Consider the following 12,866-nt stretch of genomic DNA (forward strand, 5'->3'; position numbering starts at 1 on the left):
CCGGGGGTGGGGTGGGCTACAGGCAGCTGGCCCTGGGCCGGCTTGTGTCTCAAAATCTTTACATGTGTTAGTTTCTCGTGTGCATGGTGCCTAGCTTCAGAGTCTGCCTCCTAGCAGCCTGCAAGGCACTGTCTGGTAACCAGCCCTGGAGGCTGAGTCTGTGGAGGAAATGTTGAAAGAGCCTTCATTTTAGAGACAGGTGTGGTGGTGCACACCTGTAATCCTGGGTTTAAAGACACCGTGGAGGTGGAGACAGGACTATCAGGAGTTCAAAGTCATCCTTGGCTACATAGTGCATATGCTGGCTGGTTTTATGTCAACTTGACACAAGCTAGACTCATCTGAGAGGAGGAAACCTCAGTTGAGAAAATGTCTCCATAAGATGGAGCTGTAGGCAAGCCTGTAGGACATTTTCTTAATTACTGATTGATGGGGGAGGGCCCAGCCCTTTGTGAATGGTGGCACCTGAGAGCTAGTAACCCTGGGTTATAAAAGGAAGCAGACTGAAGGGCAGGTTGTGGTGCACACCTTTAGTCCCAGCACTCAGGAGGCAGAGGCAGGCGGTTCTCTGAGTTCAGGGCCAGCCTGGTCTACATGGGGATTTGCAGGACAGTCAGAGCCACACAGAGAAACTCTGTCTCAAAAAAACAAAAACAAAAAGAGAGGACAAGCTGAGCAAGGCGATAGTCAGCACCTGTTCATGGTTAGAGCATCAGCCCTGCTCCAGGATCCCGCCCTGACTTCCTCAGTGAGGGACGGTGACGTGAAGCAGAACAAACCCTTTCCTTCACAAGGGGCGTTGGGTCGTGTGTTTCCACGGCAGCAGAAACCTAACTAAGACCGGGCTTGATGCTACAGGAGAATACATGAGACCTTGTCTCAAAAAGTAAAATAAAAAATAAAATCTTATTTTTGTATTTCAGGAAAGTCAAGTACTTTAACATCAAAGCCAGCTTTGTGAATGAACACACTGTTTGCGGTGTTGATAAAGGTGGGAAGGCGGTAAGTGTCCAGTGGTGCCTCTCATGGCTCCTCTGGTGCCTGATCCCAGCGTGGTTTGGTCTGGGTGGTGGTCTGGTGTTAACAGCTGCCTTTGAGGTCACACCTCTTTAGCTCTGGTATACAAGTCACAGTGGGTGCAGTGAGCAAGCCTGAGATCCCAGCACTAGGGGGCAGAAGCAGGATCTTGAGTCCCAGACCAGCCCTGGGCTCTAGAGTGGGACCATGTCTCCCCAACACAGACACAGACACACACACACACACACACACACACACACACACACACATTCCTGAATACATAGACACATTCACACACACATACACACACATTTCTGCATACACAGACACACACACATGCACACACATGTACACACAGAGACACACAGACACATACACACAGACACACAGACACATGCACACACACAGTTCAAACAGAGCTGGGGACATAGCTCGGGCAAAAAGGCTTACCTAACGTGAGTCTTCAGCTACACAGTTCCTTCGTTAAGCAGCTCAACATAGCTGACAGAGATGGCAGCCGCTCCCTTCCTGCAGTGTTTGTGGGCTCTGAGGAGGCATGGTATTTGCAAAGGCCTTGTACACTATAAAGTGCTTGGAGCTGGAACACCTTCCTGCCCTTCCTGTTCTGTGGACATTATGAGACACAGAGATACGGGCACAGCATCCACACTGCACAGTAGGGACCCGGAGACCACTGCCCAGCCACCCACAGGCATTTGAGCCTTTGGCAGCTGACGGCACTTTTTGACCCACGGTTTTCTGTTTATCCTCAGACCCTGCTCTCAGCTGACCACATAGTCATCGCTACAGGAGGGCGGCCGAGGTACCCCACACAAGTGAGTGCCTTGCTGTGTCCCTTGCCTGGGCCCTCGACCCTCATTCCTCTGCGATTTTCCTTCCCCGTTTCCAGGCCTCCCAGAACCCACTCTGCTGAAATGGATCTTCAGGCCCCTCCCATGGCAGTGCCTCAGGATCACTCCACACTGCAGGCTCCTGTGTCCCTCCCTCAGTGTTTAGCTGTGTTGTCCAGGCTGGTTCCGAACACCAGGGTTCCAGTGACCCTCCACCTCAGCCTAGAGTAGCTGTGACATCACCCAGGCCTGTGTGTGGTTGTCCCCCCCCCGCCCCCCCCGCCCCCCCCCCGTCCCCTGCCCCTTGTCCCCCTCCCCCGTCTCCCCCCGCCCCATCCCCGTCCCCGTCTCCCTCCCCCGTCCCCCCCCCCCGTTCTCCCCCCCCATCAGTTGCTTTTCTCTTTAACATCAAAATGCCGGGGCCTCCAGGACCTCAGTCTTGTCCTTCACTTTCCTCTTCCCCCACTCTTTAAAAGTTTGAAATACAATTCTCTTTGTGAGGCACAATAGGTTTCACTACATTCCGAGTTGCCCTCTCCTACACCCTCCATCTCTAGCGCCTTTCCAAAGTTCCAGGCTGATACTTTACTATACAGTCCCCTGGTCTCCAGATTCCAGGCGCCTCGTAGAGGTGATACGATAGCTGTGCTTTTTTTTAAAAAAACATTAATTGTATTGATTTATTACATTCATGATATTATGTCCTGATACTACTGTCCATTTGTGGGGCTTTTCTATCACACAAAACAGAGATTCTGTACTTAGGAAATCGTTGCTCTATATTCCTTTCTTCTCCATCTTGAGATAACATCTAATCTTTCTGTCTCTATGAATTTGTATATTCTATATATTTCATGTAATACAATTCTATAGTATTTGTCCTTTTTTGATGTAAAAACATTTTATATACAACTGTAGGAGAAATAATACAGAGATAGCATGAACATAAAAACAGGTTATAATTCAAAAATCCAGGGTTATTTGAAACTGGAAAATATTTTCTCTGTAGAAAATAGTAAAAATCATAACATTTCCCAATAAGCCCTTTTAAGCCAAATAATAGCTGAATTATACACACACACACACACACACACACACACACACACACACACACATACACACACATATATATTGATTAGATTCTAGGATACAGAAGAAACCTATCTTCATCTGTTCAGAGAGCTATGTTTTACTTAAGTTGTGTAAGTGAGATTCCTATTCATCTTCCCCTTCACTGTTTGATTTACAGCAGACATTTTTCTATAGGCTAATCCATAATCTAACAAGTTTTTAGCCTCCCCTCCTGAAAGTATGGCCAGCATTTTCTTTTATCAGCTTGATATGGTACAAATTCTTATCCTAATAGTGAAATGTTTCACTAAAGCTTGCCCAGTGATTGGGCAAAACCGAAACTTATTATAAGTCACAGTCATCCTAGGGTCCTCTCTGCTAGGTAGCCTCCCTGGATCTGTTGGTTGCAGTCTGATTGTCCTTTGCTTTACATCTAGTATCCACTTAAGAGTGAGCACATATCATGTTTGTCCTTCTGAGTCTGGGTTACCTCACTCAGAATGATATTTTCTAGTTCCATCCATTTGCCTGCAAATTTCATGCTGTCATTGTTTTTCTCTGCTGAGTAGTACTCCATTGTGTATATGTACCACATTTTCTTAATCCATTCTTCAGTTGACAGGCATCTAGGTTGTTTCCAGGTTCTGGCTATTACGAATAATGCTGCTATGAACATAGTTGAGCATGTATCTTTGTGGTATGATTGAGCATTCCTTGGGTATATGCCCAAGAGTGGTATGGCTGGGTCTTGAGGTAGATCGATTCCCAATTTTCTGAGAAACCGCCATACTGATTTCCACAGTGGTTGTACAAGTTTGCATTCCCACCAACAGTGGAGGAGTGTTCCCCTTGCTCTGCATCCTCTCCAACATAGACTGTCATTAGTGTTTTTGATCTTAGCCATTCTGACAGGTGTAAGGTGGTATCTCAGTCGTTTTGATTTGTATTTCTCTGATGACTAATGATGTTGAGCATTTCCTTAAATGTCTTTCAGCCATTTTCTTGTGTAATATCAAAAGGACCAGCCTTAATATTATACATCCCAGCCGGGCGGTGGTGGCGCACGCCTTTAATCCCAGCACTTGGGAGGCAGAGCCAGGCGGATCTCTGTGAGTTCGAGGCCAGCCTGGTCTCCAAAGCGAGTTCCAGGAAAGGCGCAAAGCTACACAGAGAAACCCTGTCTCGAAAAACAACAACAACAAAAAAAAACAAAACAAAAAAAAATATATTATACATCCCAAGGGCTCAGGAGAGAAAATTATGAACAGTGAGGATTATTTTCGGGAAAATAGAATCTCAGCACACTGAGCTCTTTAGTCCATTCACGTTAATTCCTCTGGGATAACATCCTGTTTACACAGCTTCAGTTCTGTTCTCGTGCCTAGCTCCTTTCTTGCCTGATTTCTCTCTATATTTATATCTACTACTCCCTCTAAGTTCTATCTTAATTCTCTCATCTGAATTCTGCCTCATCTAGGTCCTTTTCATCTTTTTCTTACCCAGTTAGTACTTCCCCATCTGACTCTTCCTCAGCTTCCATCTCATCCACACGTTCTTTCTGGTCAAAATCTTCCTTATCCCTCTCTGTTCTCTGTCTCTAAGTTCTCCCCAAGTTTTTCAGGAATCCAGTTATAAACCCAAGCAAAAGCAAGGTCACTAGGCTTGAATTCTACAGAGTCATAAAGGCAGGTAAGAATTTTCCTCAGGCAGTGACCACCAGGCTTTCTTTTACAATCCAAAATGGGAGTGGTAAAAGAGGAGATCAACTGAGTGCTAATGACTGGTTAGCAAATCCAAAAAGAAATCTATGTGCTCAGTCTACATTCTGAGAAGTGGTTAGGTAAGGAGTTAGGGGTCTATAAAGTTAGTAAGCCTGTAAGAAAGGAGGGTCTGAGCTAAATTGTGTAAAGCTATTATTTAAGGTCCACCTGACGTAGGTGATGTTTCCTTGTGGAATTTACCTTAAATCAGGATAGGACTAGCATGTGGTGGTCTGAACTGTATTTCTGTAAGTCCTTGAAAGTGGCTAAGGGAGATATCTGATTCCAGTGCTGAAAGGGCAGAAATGGATGGGCTGGGGGGAAGGAAGCCTTTCCTGAGGCTGTTCTCCAAATACCTTGAATGTGTATGTCCAAAGAGTGATCAGTCCACACTGTTAGTACTTCTTAGGGAAAAATCAATGAGAAAACTATGAAGGCACACATGATTTTCATAACAGAAGACAGCTGATATATAATAAGCCAAATAACACCAAAAGCTCCTTGGAATTTGGCTTCCTCTGAAGGAATTCCTTGATCTCTTCAGGTAGTGGTTTTACCATAACCAGCTGAGTTCTTATAATACTTTCCTGCGACCTGTAGCACCATTTGAGATTCTTCTTTTGAGAATTCTCTGTTTAGCTCTGTAGTCCATTTTTTAATTGGATTGTTCAGTATTTTGATGTCTAGTTTCTTGAGTTCTTTATATACTTTGGAGATCATTCCTCTGTCAGATGTGGGGTTGGTGACGATCTTTTCCCATTCTGTAGGCTGTCTTTTTGTCTTATTGACCGTGTCTTTTGCCCTACAAAAGCTTCTCAGTTTCAAGAGGTCCCATTTATTAATTGTTGCTCTCAGTGTCTGTGCTACTGGTGTTATATTTAGGAAGTGATTTCCTGTGCCAATGCATTCAAGATTACTTCCTACTTTCTCTTCTATCAAGTTCAGTGTAACTGGATTTATGTTGAGGTCTTTGATCCACTTGGACTTGAGTTTTGTGCATGGTGACAGATATGGATCTATTTGTAATCTTTTACATCTTGATATCCAGTTATGCCAGCACCATTTGTTGAAGATACTTTCTTTTTTCCATTGTATAGTTTGGCTTCTTTGTCAAAAATCAGGTGTTCATATGTGTGTGGATTAATGTCAGGGTCTTCAATTCGATTCCATTGGTCCATATGTTGGTTTTTATGCCAATACCAAGCTGTTTTTATTACTATAGCTTTATAGTAGAGCTTGATGTCAGGGATGGTGATATCTCCAGAGGTTGCTTTATTATAAAGGATTGTTTTAGCTATCCTGGATTTTTTGTTTTTCCATATGAAGTTGACTGTTGTTCTTTCCAAGTCTGTGAAGAATTGTGTTAGGATTTTGATGGGGATTGCATTGAATCTGTAGATTGCTTTTGATAAAATTGCCACTTTTACTATGCTAATCTTGCCTATCCATCAACATAGGAGATCTTTCCATTTTCTGATATCTTCTTCAATTTCTTTCTTTAGAGACTTAAAGTTCTTGTCACGCAGGTCCTTCACTTGCTTAGTTAGAGTTACCCCAAGGTATTTTATATTATTGGTAGCTGTGCTTTGTGACAGCTCACTTCACCAGTGTATATCCTCAGTGTTTACTCATAGATGTGTCAGCTTCTCCTTTTTTAAGGCTGAATAATATTTCATTTTATGCAGATCTAGCTTTTGTTTATCCACCTGTCCATTAGTGAATATCTTGGTTGCTTCCTCTTTTTAGCTACTGTAAACCATGATGTGCCATGAGCATCCATGTCAAAAGTTTTTATGTTTTCACTTCTCTTGGGTATTTATTAAGAACAGAAGTTAGAGCTGGGTGGTGGTGGCGCACGCCTTTAATCCCCTCACTCCAGAGGCAGAGGCAGGCAGTTCTGTGAGTTTAAGGCCAGCCTGGTCTACAGAGCGAGTTCCAGGACAGCCAGGACACTGGTACACAGAGAAACCCTGTGTCAAAAATCCAAAACCAAAGCAAAACCAAAACAATGGAAGTTAGATCACGTGATCGTTCGACTTAGCCTTTTGAGAGATGACTAGCTTGTTTTCCAGAGGCCACACTGCATTTGCTCCCTGCGGCTGTATCTGGAAGTCAGTTTCTGATCCCCTCACATAGTTCAGGTCTTCTGGTGAAAGCAGAATATTTCAAGTAACTTATGTGGTAACCACTACCAGGATTTTGTCAATGCTGGGTGACTCCTCAGAGCCAGTGTTCTGAAACGTTTCCTTTTTGTCATGTGTGGTCACTGGAGTCTACTTAATTAGCTTAGTGTCAGCTAAGGACTACAGAGGCTTCCTTTACAACTAGGAACTATGAATCTCTGCATGCCTGTGGGAGCCTTGTCTATACTGCAGTCTGCATGCCTGTGGGAGCCTTGTCTACACTGCAGTCTGCATGCCTGTGGGATCCTTCAGTCTATACTGCAGTCTGCATGCCTGTGGGATCCTTGTCTACACTGCAGTCTGCATGCCTGTGTCTTGGATCTGTATCAGTGTGAATAGGATGGAGCCACTGCTCCTGCCTTCCATGATGAAGGTGCATGCTTGGGGAAGTGTGCATGGGTCACCTCTCATCCCCCACAGAGACACAACCTGAAGACAGGGATATAAGACAAGGAAGCTCCCCTCGTGGGATTGAGTTGTTTCTGTAGAATGGGGGTGGCTTTTTCATAAGCCCTGGGGACGTGCCAAGGGCAGTCTTGTCACGTGAATCTTCTCTTCCTCCCTAGATCAAAGGAGCCCTGGAATATGGAATCACAAGTGATGATATCTTCTGGCTGAAGGAATCCCCCGGGAAAACGTAAGGCCTAGGGTGTGCTGTGCTGGTGTGCCTGCTTTCTGCTCCTACTGGAGCCGTGGGATCATTATCTAAAAGAAGGGAAGACCCGTTTGCAGGGCTGCTGGTGCCCATGTCCCATGACCGTCTTGACAGTGATCACCTGAGTGTTATAGAGAGCGAGTCCGCTGTCATAGGGGGCAGTGGTGGTCAGCAGCATTCCCTGAGCCTGTGGTACAGCAGATCCCCGCTGGGCCCTCTTGGTCATCTCTCCTGTCTGCTTTGTGCATTGATCATGCTCCAAGCTATGGCCAGGTGTGAAGGTGAGAGCAGCGTGTGCAAAGCACATGTGCAAATGCACCAGCCGCCCCAAGCTGATCCATCCTGGGATACTGATGCAGTGTGGCGCAGGCTTCCTGCTTCTGGGACCAGACTGGCCACGAGAGGGCGGCAGAGGCTTGGATGATAACTGTTCCTTGCCAAGCTTGTGCCTTCTCTAGCAAATACTAGTGGAAAAAAGTACCCCAGTGGTGGGCAGGCGCACGAGTGTGTGTGTGCGTGTGTGTGTGTGCGCGTGAGTGTGTGTGCACGTGTACACATGTATGCATATAAATATGTGCATATATGCAGGTGTATATGGTGCGCATGTTGGAGCATAGGTATGAGGAGGTGACATGTATGTGTGCCCTGGACTACTTCAGTGAGTGCAAATCCTACCCCTAAATCTGGTGCTTGGGATTGAGCCTAGGGCTTCACTAACGCCAGGCAAGCGCTCTGCCTTTGAAGCTGTTGCCCAGCTCCAAACTTGTTTTTGTCATTGTTTGGGGACACGGTCTCTGTGTGGCCCTGGCTGTCCTGGAACTCTGTAGACCAGACTGGCCTCGAACTCACAGAGATCCGCCTGCCTCTGCCTCTCGAGTGCTGAGATTAAAGGGGTGTGCCACCACTGCCTGGCTGTCAAGATCCTTTCAATTAATAAATAAATAAAAGCTTATTTGTTATTACATATAGGTGTGTTTGTGGTGTGGGTGTGTGTTTGTGGTGTGTGTTTATGTAGGGGGTGCGTGCACATGCATGCCACAGTGCACATGTGGAAGTCAGAGGGTAGTTTGGGGTTTGGTTGTCTCCTTCCTCCTTTGTGTGGGTTCTTCAGATTAAACACAGGTCTCTAGGTTTGCAGAGCAAACCCTTTCCCCCACGGAGCCGCTTCATCAGGCCCACGCTGTTGGTTTAGTTGTTCAGTGTGTGGTTGCACACATGCCAGAATGTGCACGTGCAGGTCCGAGGACAGCTTACAGGAGGCGATCTTCTTCTTCTGCCCGTGGGTTCCAGAGGTCAAGATCAGGCTGTTAGCACTTTTCCTGCTGAGCCGTCTCACTGGCCCAGCTTCTTTCTTTGAGACGGGCTCATGGTCTTAGTCTGGCTTTGAGCTCATAATGTAGGCAAGGATCCTCCAGTCTGTACAAACTGGGTTCTGGAGTTACAGGCATGCTTCATCATGCCTGGCTGCTTCTTCCTTAAACAAACAAACAAACAAAAACCCCAACTTTTCGGTGCTCCCTTTGTTTATTTTGTGTGTGTGTGTGTGTGTGTGTGTGTGTGTGTGTGTGTGCGCACACAGGTCATCAGGCTCACAGCTTCGTCTTTACTCACGAAGCCACCTATCTGTCCCTCCCTCCTCCCTTATAGCTGAGCACCTTGCACCAGCATTTCACATCTTGTCAATCTGCTCATCCATGCGTCCATGATGGCCAGTGTGAACTGCACTGCTGTGAAGGTGATCCATGGACGTCTGTCTGCGTCCTGCTTTCCACTGGGTTGAGCATATACGTGGCAGCGGAATTGTGGCTTGTTGTGCTTGTCAGACTACCTTCAGTAGCTCAACACTGTGCTCCAGCTGGAGGTGTGTCCGGTGGTGACAGTGCTCCCACACCAGTGATGTGTTCCCAGTGGTGATGGTGTTCCCAGTGGTGGTGTTCCTACTAGTGATAGTGTTCCCAGTGGTGGTGTTCCTACTAGTGATAGTGTTCCCAGTGGTGGTGTTCCTACTAGTGATGGTGTTCCCAGTGGTGGTGTTCTCACTAGTGATGGTGTTCCCAGTGGTGGTGTTCCTATTAGTGATGGTGTTCCCAGTGGTGGTGTTCTCACTGTGATGGTGTTCCCAGTGGTGGTGTTCTCACTGTGATGGTGTTCCCAGTGGTGGTGTTCTCACTAGTGATGATGTTCCCAGTAGTGATGTTCTCACTGTGATGGTGTTCCCAGTGGTGATACTTCCAGTGGTGATGTTCCCAGTGGTGATGTTATCAACAATGGCATTCCCACTGGTGGTGTGAACACTGGTGGTGTGAACACTGGTGGTGTTCCCAATAGTGATGTTCTCACTAGTGATGGTGTTCCCAGTGGTGGTGTTCTCACTAGTGATGGTGTTCCCAGTAGTGATGTTCTCACTAGTGGTGGTGTTCACACTGGTGGTGTTTCCAGTGGTGGTGTGAACACTGGTGGTGTGAACACTGGTGGTGTGAACACTGGTGGTGTGAACACTGGTAGTGGGAACGCCACCAGTGGGAACACCACCAGTGGGAACACCACCAGTGTTGCTAACCTGCACGTTTGACCAGCAGTGATCTTAGGCAGTTTATATACACCTGTAAGGAAGTCTTTCTTAGAAGCAGAGCAGCTGGGTCCCAGGGCCAGCACCCTTTGCTGACAGGCTAGCTGCCCCTGACCCTTGTGTCTGTTGCCTGCTTCCCTCATCCTCATAACATGGGCATTGTCTGCTTCCCTGTGAGACACAGAATTCCATGTGTGACTACAACCGTTGCTGTCCAAAGTCGCTCCCTCACACTGAGGCGGAGTTCATACTGGTTCATGATGGCTCCTGCTGGATTACCAAACTGTGATTTGCCCTTTGTCTTTTTAATTATTATTATTTTAAAAATTAGAGGCTGGGGAGATGGTTCAGTAGTTGGAGCACTGGCTGATCTTCCAGTGGACCTGGGTTCGGTTTCCAGCACCCACATGGCAGCTCACACCTGTCTCTTAACTCCAGTTCTAGGGCTTCTGACACCCTCATACAGACATACATGCAGGCCAAACCAATGAACACGAAGTAAAAGTAAATTGTAATAAATATTTATTTTATGTATATGAGTATTTATGTATGTATGTATGTATGTATGTATGTATGTATAGCACATACATGCCTGGTCCATGGAAGTTAGAAGAGGACATCAGATCCCCTGGAACTGGAGTTATGGGTGATTATAAGCCACCCTGTGGGAGCTAGGGGTCAAACCTGAGTCCTCTGCAAGAGCAGCAAGTACTTTAGACCACGGAGCCATCCCTGTAGCCTCTGCCTTTTGTCTCCTGCCTTTTTTGAATATTTATGCATTTAGTTAGGTTTTTGAGACAGTGTCACCTTGTGATCCAGCTGGTCTGGAACTCATTACACGGCCCAGGGTGACCTCAGACTTGTGATTCTCCTGCCTCGGCTTGCCAAGTATGTAGCACATTACCCCATCTCTCAAATTTTTATTCTTATTTTATCTTTTGCAGTGCTGGAGCTCAAATGCGGGCTCTTACACATCCTAGCCAAATGCTCCACCATTGATCGGCACTCCCACCCAAGGTTTTAATTTTTATGTCAGAACAATTACCATTTTCTTCTATGCCATAATTATTTCTAGGTGTGGGGGATCTGGACTTCCTAGGGCTCTGCACCCAGAACACTGCCCTGCTGAGTTCCAGCCCCCTACTGCTCCTCTAGCATTGACTGTCTGCTAGGCTGAACACACTCTGATTCCATGGGTCATTTTTTCATGTATAGCAGCCTCTTCTGAAGTTCAGTGTCCATGTGTGGGTTACCCTTGTGGACCTTGGCCTTGTATCTGGCTGCCCCCCCGCATCTCTTCCTTATCTTCCAGCTGGTTCAAATATCAGAGATGGCCCTGTGTTGTATACCATAAAGATTCTTTGTAACTTATAGATGTACAAATGGTTTCTTTCCCTTTTAGATGTAACCTAAATCTCTCTTTGCTCTTAATGGCTTTTAGATTAATTACATGTTCAGAAGGGCCTGCCCCACCCCAGCTTGGTTTTTAGTTTGGTTTGGTTTTTAGTCACCTCTGCCTGGATGTTCTTTTATGTCTTGGGCCTGGTTGTGTTTGTCTGTGGAGCTGGGCTGCTGCGGTGCCTGCTGGTTGTCTGTGGCCTGTGGAGGTGAGCTGCTGTAGTGCCTGTGGCTGACCGTGGCCTGTGGAGATGGCCTGCTGTGGCGCCTGTGGCTGACCGTGGCCTGTGGAGCTGGGCTGCTGTGGTGCCTGTGGCTGACCGTGGCCTGTGGAGGTGGCCTGCTGTGGCGCCTGTGGCTGACCGTGGCCTGTGGAGCTGGGCTGCTGTGGCGCTTGTGGCTGACCGTGGCCTGTGGAGCTGGACTGCTGCAGGGCCTGTGGCTGACCGTGGCCTGTGGAGCTGGGCTGCTGTGGTGCCTGTGGCTGACCATGGCCTGTGGAGCTGGGCTGCTGTGGCACCTGTGGCTGACTGTGGCCTGTAGAGCTGGGCTGCTGTGGCACCTGTGGCTGACTGTGGCCTGTGGAGCTGGGCTGCTGTGGTGCCTGTGGCTGACCATGGCCTGTGGAGCTGGGCTGCTGTGGTGCCTGTGGTTGACTGTGGCCTGTGGAGCTGGACTGCTGCAGGGCCTGTGGCTGACCATGGCCTGTGGAGCTGGGCTGCTGTGGCGCTTGTGGCTGACCGTGGCCTGTGGAGCTGGACTGCTGCAGGGCCTGTGGCTGACCGTGGCCTGTGGAGCTGGGCTGCTGTGGTGCCTGTGGCTGACCATGGCCTGTGGAGCTGGGCTGCTGTGGCACCTGTGGCTGACTGTGGCCTGTGGAGCTGGGCTGCTGTGGTGCCTGTGGCTGACCGTGGCCTGTGGAGGTGGGCTGCTGTGGCACCTATGGCTGACTGTGGCCTGTGGAGCTGGGCTGCTGTGGTGCCTGTGGCTGACCGTGGCCTGTGGAGGTGGGCTGCTGTGGCACCTATGGCTGACTGTGGCCTGTGGAGCTGGGCTGCTGTGGCGCCTGTGGCTGACCGTGGCCTGTGGAGCTGGACTGCTTCAGGGCCTGTGGCTGACTGTGGCCTGTGGAGCTGGGCTGCTGTGGCGCCTGTGGCTGACTGTGGCCTGTGGAGCTGGGCTGCTGCAGGGCCTGTGGCTGACCATGGCCCCTTACCTGTCTACAAGCAGTGCTACTGCTGGGCATCAACACTAAGCCAGCTTCACTCCCTCTCTGTTTCTTTCACCCTGACTTCTTTGGGTGGCTCTTACTCTCCTGTCTTCCCATAATGCTCTTTGTGCTGGACCCAGTATGAACAGCAC

The 12,866-nt window shown here is 48.0% G+C and overlaps 1 protein-coding gene across 1 annotated transcript in view; it reads left to right on the top strand.

Moving 5' to 3' along the window:
• The window catches only part of Txnrd2 (thioredoxin reductase 2), a 46,711-nt gene that overhangs the window by 2,984 nt on the left and 30,861 nt on the right, over positions 1 to 12,866 (top strand). The window contains exons 2-4 of the mRNA XM_059277033.1: positions 924 to 1,002; positions 1,791 to 1,853; positions 7,449 to 7,519. Coding sequence (XP_059133016.1) covers positions 924 to 1,002; positions 1,791 to 1,853; positions 7,449 to 7,519 — 213 coding nt within the window. The remainder of the gene's footprint in view (positions 1 to 923; positions 1,003 to 1,790; positions 1,854 to 7,448; positions 7,520 to 12,866) is intronic.

The sequence above is a fragment of the Peromyscus eremicus genome, chromosome 12 (assembly GCF_949786415.1).
Source record: "Peromyscus eremicus chromosome 12, PerEre_H2_v1, whole genome shotgun sequence".
NCBI lineage: Eukaryota > Metazoa > Chordata > Mammalia > Rodentia > Cricetidae > Peromyscus > Peromyscus eremicus.